Raw genomic sequence first — 23,050 nt, 5'->3', positions numbered from 1 at the left:
GAATTCATGTATGTAGCCAAATGTTGTTGCTGCTCATTTGCTCATTCCGTTTGCTCGAAAATAGATAAATAGTTTAAAAAACGTAAGGCCCGTGTCCATAGAGACACATACCAGTTCTACTGGTAGTACTGCTACCACCAGCAGTACTACACCTGCACCTGTTCGACGACACAAGTTGTTCTGCTTCCACGAGCACATCCAATGCTAGCATCAGTAATTCCATATTTGTTGTTATTCCAGCTAGCATGGACACTGACAGTTGTGAATCTGATGCAGCCTAAGAGCTACTGCCCCTTTACCCGGGAAAGCACCGAACAACAGACAGGAAAGTTGGACCATCGAAGAGGTGCAAATATGATGAGAACTACATTGATTTGGAGTATTGGGAGTAGTTATATTAGCACTTATATTGGGAGTAGTGTCTTTCCTCAGCCACAGTGTGTTATATGTGCAGAAATACTATCTGACAACTCAATGAAACCTTCACTCTTGCACAGACATTTAGAAACAAAACATGACGATTTGAAAAATAAGCCACAGGAGTTTTTTGAGCGACAATTAATACAACTTTTGAGTAGTAAGACATGTATAAAAGCAACAGATACAATTAATAAGAAGGGTCTAGAAGCGTCTTATATGGTGAGCTACCGAGTGGCTAGGACAGGCAAGCCCCATACTATTGTGGAGGATTTAATTCTTCCAGCTGCCGCAGATATGGCTGGGACAATGCTGAGGGAAAATGACAAAAAAACTACAGACAATGCCTTCATCAAACAACATGTTTTCATGACACTTCAGTGACATGGCAGGAGATGTTTTGAAACAATTACTGCTTTGCATACAAGCCAGTGAATTCTATGCGTTACAGCTGGATGAGTAAACGGACGTGGCGGGCCTGACACAGCTCCTGGTGTCTGTCCGTTACATTTATGGGAAGATCAATTAAGGAAGACATCCTCTTCTGGAAACCAGGACAACAGGAGAGGATATTTTTAAAATATTGGACAGCTTTGTGACATCAAATGGACTTTGGTGGTCAAGATGTGTTGGTATCTGTATTGATGGCGCAAAAGCCATGACAGGGAAACATAGTGGAGTGGTAACGCACATGCAAGCAGTTGCTCCCGACACCACTTGGGTACACTGCAGCATCCACCTAGAGGCTCTTGCTGCCAAAGGAATGCCTGACAGCCTGACAACGTGATACTTCAGTGAAAATGGTTAACTTTGTTAAAGCAAGGCCCCTAAACTCTTGTGTATTTTCTGCATTATACAATGATAAGGGCAGCGACCATGTAACGCTTTTACAACATACAGAAGTGCGCTGGTTGTCAAGGGGCAAAGTATTGACATGTTTTTTTAAATTGAGAGATGAGCTTAAAGCTTTCTTTACTGACCAATATTTCCACTTGTCTGACCGCTTGCATGATGATGAGTTGCTCACATGACTGGCCTATCTGGGTGATGTTTTTTCTCGCTTGAATGATCTGAATCTAGGATTACAGGGACTCTCCTCAACTATATTCACTGTACGGGACATGATTAAGAAATTGGAACTCTTCTCAGTCTGCATTACTAACCTCTTGGCGCACCGATCCCTTTAGCGGGATAATTTTTGTCAACATCCCGTGAATTGCAAAGCAACAAATTCAAATTAAATTACAACAAATATTACATTTTTATGAAATCACAAGTGTAATACACCAAAACACAGCTTAACTTGTCATTAATCCACCCGGTCTCACGTTCTGACCTTAGTTCCTTTGTTTTGTCTTTGTTTTAGTATGGTCAGGGTGTGAGTTGGGGTGGGCAGTCTATGTTTGTTTTTCTATGTTGGTTTTTGAGTTTGGCCTGGTATGGTTCTCAATCAGAGGCAGGTGTCGTTAGTTGTCTCTGATTGAGAATCATACTTAGGTAGCCTTTTTCCACCTGTGTTTCATATGTGTGTGTTTTCTGTTTTCTGTTGTGTGTCTGCACCAGCCAGAACTGTTTTCGGTCGTTTCTCTTTGTTATTTTGTTATTTATGTGTTCATCTAATAAATATGGACACATACCACTCTGCACCTTGGTCCTCATCTTCTTCCACTGACGACGGCCATAACATCCGGCGTGTCAGATTTCAAAAATGATTTACGGTGAAAGCAAACCATGCGATTATGTGAGGACAGCTCTCTCAGCAGACAAAACATTGCAAACAGCTAGCATGAAAGTAGATTGGTCACGAAAGTTAGAAAAGCAATAAATATAATCCTTACCTTTGATGATCTTCATATGTTTGCACTCACGAGACTCCCAGTTGCACAATAAATGTTTGTTTTGTTCGATAAAGATTATTTTTATATCCAAAAACCTCCATTTGGATGGTGCGTTTTGTTTAGTAATCCACAGGCTCGTGCAGGTCACGACAGGCAGACGAAAATTCCAAATAGTATCCTTAAAGTTCGTAGAAAGATGTCAAACATTTTTTTTAATAATATAATCAATCCTCAGGTTGTTTTTACAATAAATAATCGATAATATTTCAACCGGATGGTAGCCTTTTCAGTAGGAGAGAGAGAGAAAATGTCTTGCTCCAGGCGCTCGCGCATGCACAAATTTGGGGACACCTAGCTATCCACTGACGCAATGTGAACATTCTCGCTAATTTATCAGAATAAAAGCCTGAGACGATGTCTAAAGACTGTTCGCACCATGTGGAAGCCATAGGGAAAGGAATCTGGTTGATTTTCTTTTAAATGGAGGATAGGCTTGCAATGGAAAAGAGAGGTTTCAGAATAACAGCACTTCCTGGTTGGATTTTCCTCAGGTTTTCGCCTGCAATATCAGTTCTGTTATACTCACAGACAATATTTTGACCGTTTTTGAAACTTTAGAATGTTTTCTATCCTGATCTGCCAATTATATGCATATTCTAGCATCTGGGCCTGAAAAATAGGCAGTTTACTTTGGGAACGTTTTTTATCCAAACATCAAAATACTGCCCCCTTGCTTCTAGAGGGACAACACACAGGTATTTCCATCATTGTATGATTTTTGTGTGTAAATGAACTCAAGCTTATGGACAATGTAAAATGTGATATAGTGATGCACCTGAGCGAGTTGTGTGCGGTATTACGCAGGTACTTTCCCAAAACAGATGGCACAAACAACTGGATTCCTTATCCCTTTCATGCCCTGCCTCCAGTCCACTTACCGATATCTGAACAAGAGAGCCTCATCGAAATTGCAACAAGCAGTTCTGTGAAAATGTAATTTAATCAGAAGCCACTGCCAGATTTCTGGATTGGGCTGCGCTCAGAGTTTTGCCTTGGCAACTCGCGCTGTTAAGACACTGATGCCCTTTGCAATCACGTACCTATGTGAGAGTGGATTCTCGGCCCTGACTTACATGAAAACTAAATACAGGCACAGACTTTGTGTGGAAAATGATTTAAGACTGAGACTCTCTCCTATACAACCCAACGTTGCAGAGTTATATGCATCCTTTCAAGCACACCCTTCTCATGAACCTGTAGAGAGTTATTCACAATTTTCAAATAACAAATAAAGTTTTATATGTAAGATGGCTAAATAGAGCAAAATTATTGACTATTATTATATTATTATTTGTGCCCTGGTCCTATAAGAGCACTTTGTCCCTTCCCACGAGCCGGGTTGTGACAAAAACTCACACTCATTCTTATGTTTAATAAATGTATCGTATAGTGTGTGTGGCACGCTTACAATGATGGAAAAAAAATAAACATTTAAGAGTGCTCTGACACTGCTGCTAGAGGGGGTACGCAGCTGGAGGTTGAATGTTTGAAGGGGTTGGGAACCACCGCTTTAGGGGAAGCCAGCTTTCCTTTCCAATTCCCAAGAGGCTAAAAGCAGAAATCTGCATATAATGACAATGACAATGTCTTCACCCTAACAATTGGAGTCTTTGTCCAAAAGGTGTGAAGGCAGACGACATGCTTAGGTCTGCATATTATGTGCATAGAAACACATTGCGCTTATTCTGGACAAATTCTGGCGAGAGTGAGTCCTTCCTTGCTGCTGAAACTTTATGACCAGAGCGAAACAGCGTCCCCTCTGTCTTACTATTTGTAGCCCATATATCTGATGCTGTCTGACCAGAAATAGTATGACATGCCATATTCTTTTGGTCCAGACAGCATCAGATACATGGCTACACAGACTGAGAAAGAGGAGTGCTGTTTCGGTCAAATAAATTATCAACATTTCAATGTTTTATTTGGATGGGCAAGTAGGTACGGTAGGGCCGGACAGCCCCCCTAAGACCCACCCATAACGCCAGCCTTGGAATGGTCCTCCTCTTCCTCTGAGGAGGAGCATCCACTGGAGTCTTGTGCATGCTGCACTAAGTGTAATTATAAACTGGGTGGTTCGAGCCCTGAATGCTTATTAGCTGACAGCAATGGTATTAGCTGACAGACCGTATACCATGGGTATGACAAAACATTTATTTTTACTGCTCTAATTACATTGGTAACCAGTTTCTAATAGCAATAAGGCATCTTGGGTTTGTGATACATGGCCAATATGCCACTGCTAAGGGCTGTGTCCAGGCACTCCACGTAGCGTTGTGCATAAGAACAGTCCTTACCTGTGTGGTATATTGGCCATGTATCACGAACCCGAGGTGCCTTATTGGCCATATATCTCACCTCCTCTGGCCATATTGCTTAAATATACAGCTGAGCTCTTACAGTGCACCATTGATTATTCATTTCATTGTATAGCTGATAGGCAGACTTTTACTTGGTCTGTGTCTCAGCTCTCTGACTTATCTGAATGCTGCCCTCTCTTGGTCTATGGCCCAGCTCTCTCCCAACCTCTCTCTCTCTCCCTCTTCCTCTCTCTTTGTCTTCTGCTGATGAGGCTCTGGCTGATGTCTGGCCTACATAAAGTGAGCAGGCAGCAGCCTGGGTATAGTCTGCCCTGAGGAAAATCAGAACACTACTGATACTCTGCTTCACTACTGTACATGACATGATCATACTGACTTCAACCTTTCAGAAAAGAGACCCCAGAAACATTCATAGAGCGAAATATGCTCCTCGGACTAGAGAGGAAGCCCATCCTCATGGTAGATATTTAGAACACATCTGACTAGCAAAAGGAAGAAGTTAAGTGAAAACATAAACAATAACTAGGAGTTGGCTACCTTGGTGATACTTCGACAGTGATCATGTTACATTATGTTCATTCCTATGTGAGAATTCTAGATTTGAAAGAGATGTCCTATGATTGATGAAACTGAGTAATTAAAGGTTAGTATGAGTAAATACCCGTGCGTGTGTGTGTACGTGCGCTCTATCCTGTGTCTGCATGTTTGTGCGACTACAGTATTAACATTGCATGTATAAACTATATAACGCAATACGGGATTAATGATGGCTATGTGTGCTTACATTGCTGTGTGCGGTGTTGGTTCTATTGAATGAGGGAATATCCTCTATGTAGAACTGTGTGCTTGTCCTATGGCGCGATCATTTACTTATCTGGCCTCTGAGCGCCGCTCCTGTGTCCTGGTTTAACCACCAATCTGACTGCGTATCAGCAGAGAGGAAGAAGCGGAACGAGAGGTTTCACTCTCGCCAAAGTCTTTCCAAAATAAATCCAATACGTTTCTATTGGCTTATTTTGGACCTACGCCTATCGTCTGGCTTCCCGTCTTTGGGACAACGACTCCCATTGTTATGGCAGAGACATCTCGTCGTTATTTACAGATCTCTGGAACCAGGAGCTGTCTATGGTTCTGAATTCCGATTCCAGGGTTCTTCATTTTCATTAGTCATATTTTATTTCCCCTTTCTCTTCCACAGATGTTTTACAGTTCATAGCCACTATACATTTATTTAGGACCTTAAAGTGAGAACGTCTCAAATATCAAGTGAATTGTGTTTGGGTACAATCATTGCATAACACATTTTACAGTAGCCTACCTGATAGTTATAGAAATATATTTCAGCCCTGGACACTTATCTTTCACTAGGCTATGTGCCAATTAGTTTATTATACCTCATCATTTCCCCCTTCATGCGAATTTACAATGATTTGTTGTGCAGAAATGCTTTTCTGTCTTCCCTTTCTAGTTTATGCCAGTTTTTGAGTTTACGGTTTTCTTGCATGTATGCTCTTATGTCGGACCAGTTCTTATCCACACGGTGTCAGTGTCTACCAGCAAGACCAATTTACTCTTGAACTCCACCTAGGTCCTGGCACAATAGCAAAAATCCCACTCATCGCCGACTGTCAGTGAAATCTTAATGAGGTGGCGCACGGAGATATGAGGATTATGTTTCTCTTTCTTAAAAAAATTCCATTGCGTTACTTGGGTTCTCTTTGTTCTCTGTCACACTCTATGGATTACATTCTTAAAAGGATTATATAACAATGGCTGTACTCGAGAACCGTGAGTGGGGTTGGATTGTGAATATATTTTTGCTGTTGCTTTGTTTTCGGGGTTCTGTTTCTAGACAAATTACCTATTCCATTTCCGAGGAGGTAAAACCGGGGACATTTGTTGGGAATTTGGCCAAGGATCTAAATCTAAAAGTGATTGAACTGGAGGCACGCAGGATTCAGATTGAATCTGGATCATATAAGAAACATTTTGAGGTAAATTTGAAAACTGGCGTTCTCTTCGTTAGCGAAGCAATAGACCGAGAGAAGCTTTGTCCCAACAGCCTTGTTTGCACTGAAAGCTTGGAGGTTATTGTTAATAATCCTTTACGAATGTACAATGTTGAAGTAAATATACTAGACATAAACGACAACGCACCACAATTTCCTGTGAAATCACAGATTATTCGTATTTCTGAGCATACGTCACCTGGAGCAAGATTTCCTCTGTCTACAGCTGACGATATGGATGTAGGGAGCAACACTATTGACGCATATAAACTCTCCACAAATGCCTTTTTCAATCTAGACGTACATACTGAGGCTGATAGTGGTCCATCAGCAGAGTTAATTCTAAATCAAGCTTTAGACCGAGAGAAACAGCCTGCGATCAAGCTAACACTGACTGCTATTGATGGAGGAAAGCCTCCCAGATCAGGGAGCACAGAAATCATTGTCAACATACTCGATGCAAACGATAATGCGCCAGTGTTTTCCAAAGCCCTGTATAAGGCAAAAGTCTTAGAGACTGCGCCAATTGGCACTGCTTTTCTAAGGCTTAATGCAACAGACCTAGACGAAGGCTTGAACGGTGAAATAATGTATTTGTTCAGCAAACAAGGACAAAAGGGGGGTTATGGTACATTTGCAATCAATCAGAGCAATGGGGAAATGACAGTAGCGGGACCTTTAGATTATGAGGTGACCAGTGCGTATGAGATTCGTGTAGAAGCTCAGGACCGAGGCCACTCACCTCTGGCCTCACATTGCAAAGTGTTGGTAGAGGTAGTTGACGTAAACGATAATGCCCCGGACATCAAACTCTCCTCGCTTTTGGAGAGTGTGAGAGAGGACGCAAAGAAGGGTACGGCAATTGCGCTAATCACGATTATTGATAAGGATGGCGGTAAAAACGGGAATGTGCATTGTACCATATCTGGTGTCTCGCCGTTTCTATTGGAGTCATCTCAGGGTAAATACTACTCCGTGGTCCTTGGAGAAACGCTGGACAGGGAAATCAACTCTCAGTATAATGTCACAATCATAGCCAGAGATGAAGGGACCCCTCCACTGTCCAGTACTAGCATTATTACTGTCCATGTATCTGATGTCAATGACAATACGCCACGCTTTCCGGAACCCACTGTTAACGTGTTCTTAAAAGAAAATAGTCCGGCAAGATCTGCAATAACTTCTGTGACTGCGCTAGATCCAGATTCAAAAGCAAACGCTCAGATAACATATAATTTACTAGAGCCCAGAAATAGGCCTACAGCTTCGCAGACACATGTCAATGTGAATTATGCCACAGGTGAAATATATAGCATGCAGTCAGTGAACTATGAAGAAGTGAAAAAGTTCCAGTTTCAAGTTCAGGCCACAGATTCTGGTGTTCCTCCACTAAGCAGCAACGTCACTGTCAACGTTTTTATCCTTGATGAGAATGACAACAGTCCTGTGATTCTCCCGCCCTATTCTGACCACGGCTCCGTTAATTCTGAGAACATTCCTTATTCTGCTGAAGCGGGATACTTTGTGGCCAAGATCAGGGCTGTAGACGCCGACTCTGGTTATAATGCGCTGCTTTCTTATCACATCTCTGAACCAAAGGGGACCAATCTATTCAGAATAGGAACCAACAACGGAGAAATACGGACTAAGAGACGTATGAGTGACAATGACGTAAAATCTCACCCGTTGGTCATTCTGGTGTCTGATAATGGAGAACCATCCTTGTCTGCGACTGTGTCTATTGATGTTATGGTCGTTGAAAGTACAGGTGACATGCAGACAACTTTCAGACAACTGCCTGTAAAGGAGGAGAGTTTCTCAGATTTAAATCTGTATCTGCTCGTCGCCATTGTGTCAGTATCAGTGATATTTCTACTTAGCCTCATCAGTTTAATAGTTGTAAAATGCCACAGGACAGACGGCAGTTTCAAAAGGTGCAGCGCCCCAATGATCACCACCCACCCTGACGGGAGCTGGTCGTACTCCAAGTCTACTCAGCAGTATGACGTATGTTTCAGCTCTGACACTCTGAAGAGTGACGTGGTAGTTTTCCCCACGCCGTTTACACCTGCAGATGGCGAGCTGATTAGTATTAATGGAGGGGACACTTTGCAAAGGACACAGACGCTTCCCAACACAGATAAGGTATGCCGGTAACTTTATTATGTCTAATTCTATATTAGCCTATTGTTTATTTTTCTACTAATGTTGTTTTGAAACAGTTTAAATTCCATTTCGATAGACAATGTGGATGTTGTGTTGTGGTTGTCTGTCTTTGTATATTCCACTTAATTTGTACATTAGAGGGCACTGTATGTCGGGTCATGGGTTACTGGTAACTTGTAGGCTATATGTGCAGACAGGTGACCAGAGAGTATGGATGTAGGCATGGAAAGTATACTAACGTGCTCATATTTTACGCGTTGGAGCTATGGATTGCGTTTACGGTAGTTTTGCCTGTAAGGATTAATTGTATGTTATATCTTTACTGCTAATTAATGGGCAAATGATCCAACCCAAGATACAATTTTGGAAAGTGGTTTGTTTTGCACGTGTATATTAACTTTTGCAATCCCACCTGTGCCAGAGTGGCTATCAGGAACAATTGACTTCCGAGAAATTAGTCCCTTTTCGGGAGTGTAACTTGGTGGAAAAAAAAAGGTTTATTTCAGATATTATTAACATTTTGTTATAAATACCACATGGTCAACTTCATAAAAACACGTTTCCCGCCTCAAGAGGTCAAAAAAAGAAGGAAAAAACACTATAGTAAGTGCCTACTAAGTGCCAAATAAAGTAACAGGGTTGGCGATTTCAATTTACATCAGCCATAAATCCCCTTGTGACAGTGGGAATGGAAGGTTGCTGTGTAGAACAGGGAGGGGCAATTGAATGCAAGCTTCACAAAAATATTTAAATTGTTGAAACATTTCTAGCTTGTCTAGCTGTGGGTGACAGGCTTGAGGTGTTATGCTTGACCACTCCGTTTCCCACCACAAAACATCAGAAAATGGCCAAAAATAGTAGAATCAGCTCACCTGCTTTTACGCTAGGATTTTACTATTAGATGTTCAATATTTATTTTGAAAATATTATTTAACTCTCATACTGGCGCCTGGGGTCATTTTGACCTCAGAGGAATATTTGTTATCATAGCCCAAAGGTGGTTTATTTAATTCTTCAAAATCTTCATGACTTTGTGAATTAACTCTTTCTTAATAAATTAAATCACTGTTTAGTGTTTCTGTATCAATATGGACATTTTTTATTAAGTCATTTGCGGTCATTTTGACCCCAGCCAAAAACGACTAATTCCGTTTATAGTAATTTGTTAGATGGATCTTTATTTGAATCCAGGTTTCTCTGGAGAATATTAATCATCAGAGGGTGGAGGGGGACCTGTATCAGTGATTTTGACCAGACAGACAGATCACCTGCAGAGATATAGGTCCCCATGTATTTGCCTATGATTGTACTTTTTATACCACGTATAATATGACTGTGTGCAAAACCAAAATGACCTTCTTTTCGTGCATATGAAAGTGTGCCAATGGTATAAATATTTTATAAATCTGCAACACGGAACTCAGGTACTCTCTGAATCTACACAGAAAGCTGTATGGGGCTGCAGTTAGCTTAATGGCTAAGAGCGTTGGGCCAGTTACTGAAAGGTTGATGGTATGAATCCCAGAGCCGACTAGGTGAATAATCTATCAATGTGCACTTGAGCAAGGCACTTACCCTTAATTTCTCCTTGTAGTCGCTCTGCAAAAGAGTGTCTACTAAAATGTACTGGTGTGTATTCCCTGAAAATGTGTTATTCTATGGCTAATCTAAAAAATGACCTTACATATATGCTAAATTGTGGTCAAAACAGCTCATGAAAGTCTGTCAGTGGGATGAATACTTAGTATTACTGTAATGCAGAAACCAGCTACCTTCTAAATGTACACATAGTGCTGTATTGGTATGTATTCTACATAAGTAGTTATTCTACGATAAATGTTATATCCTGTGCCTTCGGAAAGTATTCAGACCCCTTGACTTTTTCCACATTTTGTTAGGTTACAGCCTTATTCTAAAATTGTTTTTTCCCTCAGCAATCTACACACAATACCACATAATGACGAAGCAAATAGAAATGTTTGCTAATTTATAAAAAATAAAAAAATGAAATATTACATTTACATAAGTATTCAGAGCCTTTACTCAGTACTTTTTGAAACACCTTTGGCAGCAACTACAGCCTGGAATCTTCTTGGGTATGACGCTACAAGCTTGGCACACCTGTATTTGGGGAGTTTCTCCCATTCTTCTCTTCTCAAGTTCTGTCAGGTTGGATGGGGAGCATCGCTGCACAGCTATTTTCAGGTCTCTCCAGATATGTTTGATCGGGTTCAAGTTCGGGCTCTAGCTGGGTCACTCAAGGACATTCAGAGACATTTGCCCCGAAGCCACTCCTGCATTGTCTTGGCGTTGTGCTTAGGGTCTTTGTCTTGTTGGAAGGTGAACATCCGCCCCAGTCTGAGGTCCTGAGCGATCTGGAGCAGGTTTTCAGCAAGTATCCTTCTGTACTTTGCTCCATTGCTCTTTGCCTCAATCCTGACTAGTCTCCCAGTACCTGCCGCTGAAAAACATCCCCACAGCATGATGTTGCCACAACCATGCTTCACGGTAGGGATGGTGGCAGGTTACCGCCAGACGTGACGCTTGGCATTCATGCCAAATAGTTAAATCTTGGCTTTATCAGTCCAGATAATCTTGTTTCTCATGGTCTGAGAGTCTTTAGGTGCCTTTTGGCAAACTCCAAGCAGGCTGTCATGCATGTGCCTTTTACTGAGGAGTGGCTTCCATCTGACCAATACCATAAAGGTCTAATTGGTGGAGTTCTGCAGAGATGTCCTTCTGGAAGATTCTCCCATCTCCACAGAGGAAATCTGGAGCTCTGCCAGAGTGACCATTGGGTTCTTGATCACCTCCCTGACCAAGGCCCTTCTTCCCCGATTGCTCATTTTGGCCAGGCGGCAAGCTCTAGGAAGAGTCTTTGTGGTTACAAACTTGTTCCATTTAAGAATGATGGAGACCACTGTGTTCTTGGGGACAGTAAATGCTGCAGAAATGTTTTGGTACCCTTCCCCAGATCTGTGCCTCGACACAATCCAGTCTCGGAGCTCTACGGACAATTCCTTTGACCTTGGCTTGGTTTTTGCTCTGACGTGCACTGCCAACTGTGGGACCTTATATAGACAGGCGTGTGCCATTCTAAATCATGTCCAATCAATTGAATTTTCCACAGGTGGACTCCAATCAAGTTGTAGAAACATCTTATGGATGGTCAATGGAAATAGGATGCACCTGTTTCTGAATACGTATGTAAATAAGGTATTTCTGTTTTTTGTTTTGAATACATTTGCAAAATGTCTTAAAACCTGTTTTTGCTTTGTCATTATAGGGTATTGTGCGTAGATTGCTGAGGAAACGTTTTATTTAATCAATTTTAGAATAAGGCTGTAACATAACAAAATGTGGAAAAGTCAAGGGGTCTGAATACTTTCTGAAGGCACTGTGAATATCAGTGTTCCTACAATATCCTACAATATTATATATGTGGAACTTATGGCATTTGGGTTGCTATAACATTTGGTTTGAAGTGACTTTGAGTATTTGGGCATTATTTTTTAAGCGTCCTGCCTTAGGCCCTACCACTCCTATTGTTTTGCTTGCAGCAATGGTAATGCTTGCTGTGGGGTAAGTAAATAAAGAAAACTAAGCCATATTTTTGGTCATTGCCTCAGAATCAATGAATGAATCACTTTTTGTCAATAAAATTAAGTGTATTTCACATTTTTGTGTACCACCCCTTTAAATGGCAGTCATTTTTACCACATGAATTAGTATTTACTTAAACATTCTAAAAACTAAGTGATGCTACAATCAAATGATGGTCAATCAGCTTTTTAGTACATATATGGATTTTATTGTACTTTGGAAAAAAGCTGCACTTTATGAAACATTTATATTTTTGTGTTGCAAAATATGCAAATTAACTGTAATTTTGCTAAAATATCTGTCTGTTTTGGTTATTGTTGATTTATTTCTGATAACTGTATTTACACATCTAAATTGGTTTAGAAAAAAAAGAAATTTATATTTGACTGATTGTTGCTTTTTAAAATTTGTTTCTTCTTGGGGTCAAAATGACTCCAGTTGGTATTCCATGTATGTAAAATATGTTGATAGTGTGAAGGTAAAAAAATTATAGTTTCACCATTTTAAAATACGAGTTTAGTTCACGTAACAGGGTTGACCTTAAAATAAGAGACAGGTTTATTTCTCCTTAAACTGAATCACTAATCACATGAAATAAATAATTATCTACAGAAATTACTTTATCAAAGCAACAAAAAAACCAATGCTTTACAATGATGGTGAAAAGGACTTTTAGGGCTTAAGTGATTTCAAATCTTCCTAGAAGTCGCAGAGGGTATACAGAAGGACATAGAAAGACCCACAGGCTGTAACTATTATTTTCACATTGAAGTGTTTTTACATTTGTTCTGTTCAGCAATGTGTTACTATTATTGTGTTTCGACGCTGGGAGACGCTATTGACCACGATAGAAATGCACCTGATTTAGAAAGCCCGGGCTCCTCCCATCCTTTGCTACAGGATGTGTAGATCTAGGCTAGCATAGTAGTGAGGCTTTGTTTAAGAACACATTGGAATACCTTGCTGCACAGATAAATCGGCTGGGTGGAATGTCGCGGATTTATCGCAGGCCTACCAATTTGATCAATTTGGGATTAATCTCGATTACAGTGTCAAGGAACTGAGCAGCGATGGATTTGTGTGACCGTAGAATACATGTTTGGATACAGTGTTTTGTATTGCTTTGTTCATGGGGATTGTCTTCAGGACAGATCGTCTACATGGTCTCAGAGGAGGTGGATAAAGGCACAGTTGTTGGAAATATAGCCAAAGATCTCAATCTAAATGTGCAAGATTTGGAATCGAGAGGAGTTGAGATTGTAACTGGATCGAATAAGAGGTATTTTGACGTAAACCGGAAGACTGGGCTTCTGTATGTCAATGAAATAATCGACAGGGAGATGCTGTGTCAGAATTCAGTCAAGTGTTTTGTAAACGTTGAAGCCATTTTGAAAGGTCCAACACATCTCCACCGCATAGAAATCAATATTTTAGACATAAACGACAATGCACCATCATTCCGAGAGACAGTTCATATTTTTAATATTACTGAGTATGCCTCTCCAGGGGAGAGATTTTCTCTGCCTGAAGCCCAGGACATGGATGTTGGCAGTAACTTGGTGAAAGCCTACAAGCTGAGCCCAAATGAACACTTCTCTCTGGATGTACAGAGCGGCGGAGAGCAGGTGTCTGCTGAGTTGGTGCTACAGAAAGCTTTAGACCGAGAGAAACAGGCTGTTATCAAGCTTGTGCTGACTGCCATTGATGGAGGAAAACCACCTAGATCCGGGACATTACAGATTATTGTTAACATTATTGATGTAAACGATAATTCCCCATTTTTCAGCAAACAACTCTACAAAGTTCAGATTCCTGAGAATGTCCCAAGTGGAACGACAATTCTTATTTTAAATGCGACTGATTTTGATGAGGGTGTAAACGGAGATATAATGTATTTCTTAACGGCAAAGGGAGATGCAAAACATGCTGAAATATTCTCCATTGATCCGCAGTCGGGAGTTATCACCTCTAAAGGCAAAATAGACTACGAGGAAAGTACAGCATTTGAGATCCGTGTACAGGCTAAGGACAGAGGCGTCCCTCCTCGAAGCACGCAGTGTAAAGTCTTAGTTGAAGTGCTTGATGAGAATGACAATGCCCCCGAGATAGCTGTAACATCACACATGGGCGCAGTGAAAGAGGACTCTCCAATTGGCACTGTTGTCGCATCTATAAATTCATTAGATAAAGATGGAGGTAAAAATGGACGTGTTTTGTGTGCCATAGTCGGAGAAGTTCCCTTTAAACTTATCTCTACTTATAAGAACTATTATTCTGTAGTAGTGGGCGGACCTCTGGACAGAGAGAGCGCATCGCAGTGCAATGTCACCATCATTGCTAAAGATGAGGGAACACCTCCTCGCTCCAGTACCAGTGTTATAACAGTAGACATCTCTGATGTGAATGACAACCCACCTCACTTTTCAGAACTAACAATAAACATGTTTCTAAAGGAGAATGGTCCTGTGAGAGATTTAATTGCAAGCTTGACTGCAATTGACCCCGACGTCAATGGCAATGCTCAAGTTACATATTCAATGCCAGAAACTAGCAACAACCTTCCATTGTCTACGATGATAAGCATCAACTCCTTAACTGGTGAGGTATATAGCATGCAGACTTTTAACTATGAAGAAGTAAAACAGTTCCAGTTCCAGGTTAAGGCCACAGACTCTGGTGTTCCTCCACTAAGCAGCAACGTCACTGTCAACGTTTTTATCCTTGATGAGAATGACAACAGTCCCGTGATTCTCCAGCCCCATTCTGACCACGGCTCCGTTAATTCTGAGAACATTCCTTATTCTGCTGAAGCGGGATACTTTGTGGCCAAGATCAGGGCTGTAGACGCCGACTCTGGTTATAATGCGCTGCTTTCTTATCACATCTCCGAACCAAAGGGGACCAATCTATTCAGAATAGGAACCAACAATGGAGAAATAACGACTAAGAGACGCATGAGTGACAATGACCTAAAAACTCACCCGTTGGTCATTCTGGTGTCTGATAATGGAGAACCTTCCTTGTCGGCGACTGTGTCTATTGATGTTGTGGTCGTTGAAAGTACAGATGACACACAGACAACTTTCAGACAACTGCCTGTAAAGGAGGAGAGTTTCTCAGATTTAAATCTGTATCTGCTCGTCGCCATTGTGTCAGTATCAGTGATATTTCTACTGAGCCTCATCAGTTTAATAGTTGTAAAATGCCACAGGACAGACGGCAGTTTCAGCAGGTACAGCGCCCCAATGATCACCACCCATCCTGACGGGAGCTGGTCTTACTCCAAGTCTACTCAGCAGTATGACGTGGTCTTTAGCTCTGACACACTGAAGAGTGACGTAGTAGTTTTCCCCACGCCGTTTCCACCTGCTGATGATGAGTTGATCAGTATCAATGGAGGAGACACTTTTCAAAGAACAAAAACGCTTCCGAGATCAGAGAAGGTAAGGAGAACTGTTCATGATATGGGATGTTGTCACGTCTTGATTTATTTTATTAGCATTATTATCTTGGGTGTGCACATTATATTTTTCAAATTCCCGAGATTTATTGTAATTTACATAGACGGTTCCAATTGTATGGGTACGGTTTAGGATAGGTATTTTTTTTAAATTCAATTCTCCTCTAAATTGATGCAGAATGTAGCGTTACAATTCAGCACCAGGGACAGCAACATATGGCTTCTTGCTTTGATTTGTGTCAGTCTAATTCTTGCTCACGTTTTCTCAATTAGTTTGCAGGAAAGTTGTTTCATATTCTCCCATATCAGATAATCTTTTGGATCTGTCAAATTAGTGTAGTTTTTAATGGTTTATGGTTGACGCAGTAACTGATAAAGTTATTTAAATGTATATGCACACCACAGAATATTTAACCATTGAGTTCGACTACTGGTCATCAGCTGTTTGTCAGATTTAAAGCGAAGCAATAAATTACATTTGAGAGGATCATGCAAAGCGTTGTTCATTGGATTATCTTTTTTTAATATGAACTCTTCTGATAGATACCAACATCTTGAATAACTAAAGCAGTCACATCTGTATTCATTTTAAGACCAGAATAAAAGCACTTGGTGTCGCTGTAGACCGTGATTATTCAGTTGATAACTACATGGGGCTTCTCCTTCCTCTCCTCACTTCCACTGATGAGGCAGGTACAGTCAAGCGAGTTGTTGAGACGAGAACGCACTCGAGATAGGCCTGTGTGTAGACACAACCGTTGTATACTAATAGAGAGATACTTTTTACATAAAAACGTTGCTTAGCAATATTATAAATCTATCATAAACAACTCACAGAAGAATCAGAAGGTCTGTGTATAAGGATGGACCATTCCGTGCATTGTGGATATTTTTGGATTCGGATTGTGCTGTTTCTTTGCTTATGGGATATATCTTCCGGTCAGATTGTCTATTCTGTTTTGAGGAGGTGAACAAGGGAACATTTGTTGGGAATATAGCCAAGGATCTCAATCTCAACGTTCAGGAACTGGAGTCACGTATGTTTCAGATTGTATCCGGATCCAACAAGAAGTATTTTGATGTCAATCTAAGAACTGGTGTTCTGTTCGTGAATGAGATAATCGACCGTGAGGAGCTTTGTGAGACCAATGTGAATTGTTCTTTGAATGTGCAGGCCATTGCGCACAATCCTTTACATGTTTTTCGTGTTGAAATAGAGATTTTGGATACAAATGACAATGTACCTTGTTTCATAGAAAATTATCTGACATTAAATATTTCTGAAAACGCTGTTGCGGGAGAGCGATTTCTTCTGCCAGTGGCTGAGGATGCCGATGGGGGCAGTAACTCTATGAAAACCTACAAGCTAAGTCCAAATGAACATTTTTATTTGGATGTACAGAGCGGTGGAGATCAGAGTTTGTCTGCTGAGTTAGTGTTACACAAGGCTGTAGACCGAGAGAAACAGGCTGTGGTGAAGCTCATACTAACTGCTGTTGATGGAGGAAAACCTCCCAGATCTGGGACATTACAGATCACTGTACACGTATTCGATACTAATGACAATACTCCAATTTTCAGCAAACCTCTTTACAAAGTGAAAGTTGAGGAGAACGTTTCAAATGGAACCAAAATATTAACTCTCACCGCATCAGACTTGGATGAGGGTATCAACAGTGACATTCTTTACTATTTTGTTGGTAACAGGAATGCAAAAGGATCTAGTATATTTGCTATTGACCCATATACTGGGGATGTATCAGTGAAAGGTAATGTCGATTGTGAAGAAAACGTTGGGATTGAGTTGCGAGTCCAGGCTGCAGACCAAGGCCAACCTCCAAAAACGACACATTGTAAAGTGTTGGTGGAAGTAGTGGATATAAATGACAATGCTCCAGAGATAGCAATAACATCACTCATGAGCACAGTAAGAGAGGATGCCAAGTCTGGCGCTGCTGTTGCTTTAGTCATGCTCTCAGATAAAGATGGGGGGGTAAAAATGGAATTGTGAATTGTCAGTTAAGTGATACTGTTCCTTTCAAACTGCAGTTTTCTTATAAAAATCACTACTCTTTAGTTGTGGACAGGCCTCTGGACAGAGAGAAATGTTCTCAGTACAACATCAGTATTATTGCTATGGACGAGGGGACCCCACCTCTCTCCAGCACCAGTGTTGTTACTGCATACATTTCTGATATGAATGACAACCCACCCCGTTTTCCAGAACATCTTATTAACATGTTTCTAAAGGAGAATAGTCCAGTGGGTGGTCTGATAGTTAGTGTAAGTGCGTATGATCCAGATGAAATGGAAAACGCGCATGTATTATATTCTCTATCGGAAAGTAAAGTGATAATATATCGCCCTCGTCAATTGTCAACATTAACTCTATAACTGGTGAAATATTCAGCTTACAGTCTTTTAACTATGAAGAAGTAAAAAAGTTCCAGTTCCAAGTTCAGGCCACAGACTCTGGTGTTCCTCCACTAAGCAGCAACTTCACTGTCAAGGTTTTTATCTTTGACGAGAATGACAACAGTCCTGTGATTCTCCCGCCCTATTCTGACCACGGCTCTGTTAATTCTGAGAACATTCCTTATTCTGCTGAAGCGGGATACTTTGTGGCCAAGATCAGGGCTGTAGACGCCGACTCTGGTTATAATGCGCTGCTTTCTTATCACATCTCTGAACCAAAGGGGACCAATCTATTCAGAATAGGAACCAACAATGGAGAAATACGGACTAAGAGACGCATGAGTGACAATGACCTAAAAACTCACCCGTTGGTCATTCTGGTGTCTGATAATGGAGAACCTTCCCTGTCGGCGACTGTGTCTATTGATGTTGTGGTCGTTGAAAGTACAGATGACACACAGACAACTTTCAGACAACTGCCTGTAAAGGAGGAGAGTTTCTCAGATTTAAATCTGTATCTGCTCGTCGCCATTGTGTCAGTATCAGTGATATTTCTACTGAGCCTCATCAGTTTAATAGTTGTAAAATGCCACAGGACAGACGGCAGTTTCAGCAGGTACAGCGCCCCAATGATCACCACCCATCCTGACGGGAGCTGGTCTTACTCCAAATCTACTCAGCAGTTTGACGTGTGTTTTAGCTCTGACACACTGAAGAGTGACCTAGTCGTTTTTCCCACGCCGTTTCCACTTGCTGACGGTGAGCTGATCAGTATTAATGGAGGGGATACCTTACAAAGGACACGGACGCTTCCCAACACTGAAAAGGTAAGAACATATTTTTATTTGACCAATATTCTAATGTTTCATTAAAGTTTTAGTGTTGAGCTCGTGAAATCTGCCGAGATTCCAGCATTGGTGATTTTAGCACCATGCTAATGGACTGCGATGCCGGGACAGAAACCATCTCCATCAGTAGATTGGTGAATGACGAGCAGTATACATTGTTGTTCTTTCTTTAAATTCTTCATCTTTGAGGGGTTGTGTTAACGTCTCTCGACTTTCAATTAACCTTAAATTGTGACACCTTTCTCTTTTATAATTGGAATTAACGGGCACAAAATATTAAGCATCAGTTTTCTCATAGTCATTCTTCCACATTATGAAATTAAGATTTTTTATTTTTCTTTATCTTCTTTAGTGCTTCATTTTGTGAACTGCCTAAATGTTGTGACCCATCTCCTTTTGCAATGTATTCAACCATAAGGGTTATAACCTTCAGTTCTCTGTTTCTTTTTCAACTACTAATAACTATAGTGGAAGCCTGTATGATAACGATCTCAAGTGTTGTGCTATTGATTAGTCAACGTGGTAGGTGGTCTCTAAATTATATAGAGTAAACCACAAGTGAAATAAGTTGGCGTACTATTTGCCTCTTCTTGTAATGAAGCAGAATTTTTTACTTAGACTATTAAACCGTTTTATTTCAGGCAAAGACATGATGCAGATGTAGGTCATGTGCTTATTTCTAATTGAGCAGTGTCATGTCCGTTTAGTAAGAAAAACACAGGGTGTCGCTGTAGACCGTGGATATGAACCCATGATTTAATTATTTTGGGCCCCTCCTTCTGAACCTATCAGTCAGTGTTGTGCAGGCTTTTGTCAGAATAACAGAGCCAGATTCCATTTGAAACAACAGCTCTTTCGTGAGAGTATATGATGTGGTTCTTTTCTAAAATATTTGCCTTATTATCTTCATGATTTTCTCATAGAATACGGAAAGTGTGGGATTCCCGTGGATTTGACGATGGGTCATTCCATGCATTGTGGAAATTGTTGGATTACGGTTGTGCAGCTTCTTTGTTTCTGGGATTTATCTTCCGGTCAGATTGTCTATTTTGTCTCAGAGGAGGTGAACAAGGGAACCGTTGTTGGGAGTATAGCCAAGGACTTCAATCTCAATGTTCAAGAACTGGAGTCTCGTATGTTTCAGATTGTATCCGGATCTAACAAGAAGTATTTTGATGTGAATTTAAAGACCGGTGCTCTGTTTGTGAAAGAAAGAATCGATCGAGAGGAGCTTTGTATGACCAGTCAAAAATGCTCTCTAAACTTAGAGGCCATTGCACAGAACCCTCTCAACATGTACCGTTTAGAGATCCAAGTATTAGATATAAATGATTACGCACCTTCATTTCGTACAAGTGATCATACATTAAATATCACAGAATCTACCTCTCCAGGTGAAAGATATCCCCTACCAAGAGCTAATGATGCTGACATAGGCAGTAACTCTGTTAAAACCTACAAACTGAGCCCAAATGAGCACTTCTCTCTGGATGTACAGAGCGGTGAGAAAACGGTGTCTGCTGACTTAGTGCTTCAGAAAGCTTTAGACAGAGAGAAACAAGCGGTTATCGTGCTCCTTCTGACTGGTGTTGATGGAGGAAAACCTCCACGATCCGGGACATTAAATATATTTATTAATGTGATAGATGTAAACGATAATAGCCCGACATTTAGCAAACATTTGTATAAAATAAGTATATTTGAGAACTTCCCTGCTGGCACACCTATAATAACAATTAACGCAACTGATATGGACTCAGGAGTATATGGGGAAATAATTTATTCTTTGATAGGCCATGGGGAGGAAAACGCACTGGACTTTTTTCAAATAAACCCAGTCACTGGTGAAATTACAGTTAAAGGAACAATTGATTACGAAGAGCATGCTGAGTTTGAGTTACAAGTACAGGCCAAAGACAGGAGTTCTAGTCCCCGTGCAACACACTGTAAAGTCCTGATAGAAGTGATGGATGTCAATGACAATTCCCCAGAAATATCAGTGACTTCAATGATGAATGCAGTCAGAGAAGATGCAAAATCAGGTACAGCTGTTGGTCTAATAACAGTGTCTGATAAAGACAGGGGAGTAAATGGAAAAGTACACTGTCAAATAGTAGGCTCTGTTCCATTCAAATTGCAATCCTCCTATAAAAACTATTACTCATTGGTAGTAGATGGATCTCTAGATAGAGAGAGTGGTTCCCAGTACAATGTGACCGTTACAGCTACAGATGAAGGCATCCCACGTCTCTCCAGTACCAGTGTCATTATTGTGTATGTCGCTGATGTGAATGACAACGCGCCTCGCTTTTCAGAACCAATAATGAATGTCTATCTGAAGGAGAATAGTCCCGTTGGAGGTCATATTGCCAGCTTGACTGCGCATGATCCAGATATGAATGAAAATGCTCAGATGTCTTATTCATTTTTAGAAGGCAATAATGCAATACCCTTGTCTACAATGATAAACATCAACTCCTTAACTGGTGAGATATATAGCATGCATACTTTTAACTATGAAGAAGTAAAACAGTTCCAGTTTCAAGTTCAGGCCACAGACTCTGGTGTTCCTCCACTAAGCAGCAACGTCACTGTCAACGTTTTTATCCTTGATGAGAATGACAACAGTCCTGTGATTCTCCCGCCCTATTCTGACCACGGCTCGGTTAATTCTGAGAGCATTCCTTATTCTGCTGACGCGGGATACTTTGTGGCCAAGATCAGGGCTGTAGACGCCGACTCTGGTTATAATGCGCTGCTTTCTTATCACATCTCTGAACCAAAGGGGACCAATCTATTCAGAATAGGAACCAACAACGGAGAAATACGGACTAAGAGACGCATGAGTGACACTGACTTACAATTGCACTCGTTTTTCATTCTGGTGTCTGATAATGGAGAACCTTCCCTGACTGCGACTGTGTCTATTGATGTTGTGGTCGTTGAAAGTACAGATGACACACAGACAACTTTCAGACAACTGCCTGTAAGGGAGGAAAGTTTGACAGATTTAAATCTGTTTCTGCTCGTCGCCATTGTGTCAGTATCAGTGATATTTCTACTGAGCCTCATCAGTTTAATAGTTGTGAAATGCCACAGGACAGACGGCAGTTTCAGCAGGTACAGCGCCCCCATGATCACCACCCACCCTGACGGGAGCTGGTCTTACTCCAAATCTACTCAGCAGTATGACGTGTGTTTCAGTTCTGACACACTGAAGAGTGAAGTAGTAGTTTTCCCCACGCCGTTTCCACCTGCTGATGGTGAGCTGATCAGTATTAATGGAGGAGACACTTCTCAAAGGATACGAACACTCCCTAACACAGAGAAGGTAAGACAATAAATATAGATTTTCCCAACTATTACAAAATATTTTAGAAGTGTTTGTGGAGAGCCCTGGTGGCATCATCACCACACTGGTGGAGAGCGACACCGTGGGAGAAACTGTCCTCTCCAGCAGATTGGTGAGTTGTCCTTTCCCTATTGTCGTCATCTTTGAGGAAGGTTGCGCTTTCAATTATAGTCTTGTTGTGACCTCGATCAGAAACTTTGCTTCTTCAGAGTAGTATCGTTTACCGCGACAAATGTATATGATTATTTCTCGACCCTGCATAATTTCAACATCCAAAAGTTTCTTACAATATTATTGTTGCCTACTGTTGATGAACAGCTGTAAAGATATTTGGTTAAATTTGTCTGTCAAAGTGCTATTGAGTATAGCAGCCTATCCAGACGTTTACATTTTATTTCGTAATCTATTGCTCCTAAAATAACGTCGATTTCAGCATTTTCTATGTGTAGTCTAGTACGCCTAGTAATAATCAAACTGTTATCCCCTTTGAACTGTATAAAGAAAGACATTATGCACTCTGATTGTTGTACTTTCTCGTTTGACCAACATCATATTCATTAGTAA

At 40.9% G+C, this 23,050-nt stretch overlaps 1 protein-coding gene and 1 pseudogene across 3 annotated transcripts in view; both read left to right on the top strand.

Moving 5' to 3' along the window:
- The first annotated feature begins 6,290 nt into the window (after nt 1-6,290).
- LOC135548361 (protocadherin alpha-C2-like) overlaps nt 6,291-23,050 on the top strand; it is a 79,472-nt gene continuing 62,712 nt past the window's right edge. The window contains exon 1 of one of the 3 annotated variants that reach the window (XM_064977885.1): nt 6,291-8,787. In XM_064977885.1, the coding sequence (XP_064833957.1) occupies nt 6,403-8,787 (2,385 nt within the window). In that variant the 5' untranslated portion in view covers nt 6,291-6,402. Of the gene's footprint in view, nt 8,788-13,361; nt 15,855-19,972; nt 22,466-23,050 lie in introns of those variants that run through there. The other 2 variants (XM_064977888.1, XM_064977883.1) reach the window with 2 other exon arrangements.
- On the top strand, nt 16,590-17,968 carry LOC135547942 (protocadherin alpha-2-like; annotated as a pseudogene).

Source organism: Oncorhynchus masou, chromosome 11, assembly GCF_036934945.1.
Source record: "Oncorhynchus masou masou isolate Uvic2021 chromosome 11, UVic_Omas_1.1, whole genome shotgun sequence".
Classification (NCBI taxonomy): domain Eukaryota; kingdom Metazoa; phylum Chordata; class Actinopteri; order Salmoniformes; family Salmonidae; genus Oncorhynchus; species Oncorhynchus masou.
The sequence above is the reverse complement of the archived record's forward strand: the minus strand, read 5'-3'. Positions and strand labels throughout refer to the sequence as shown.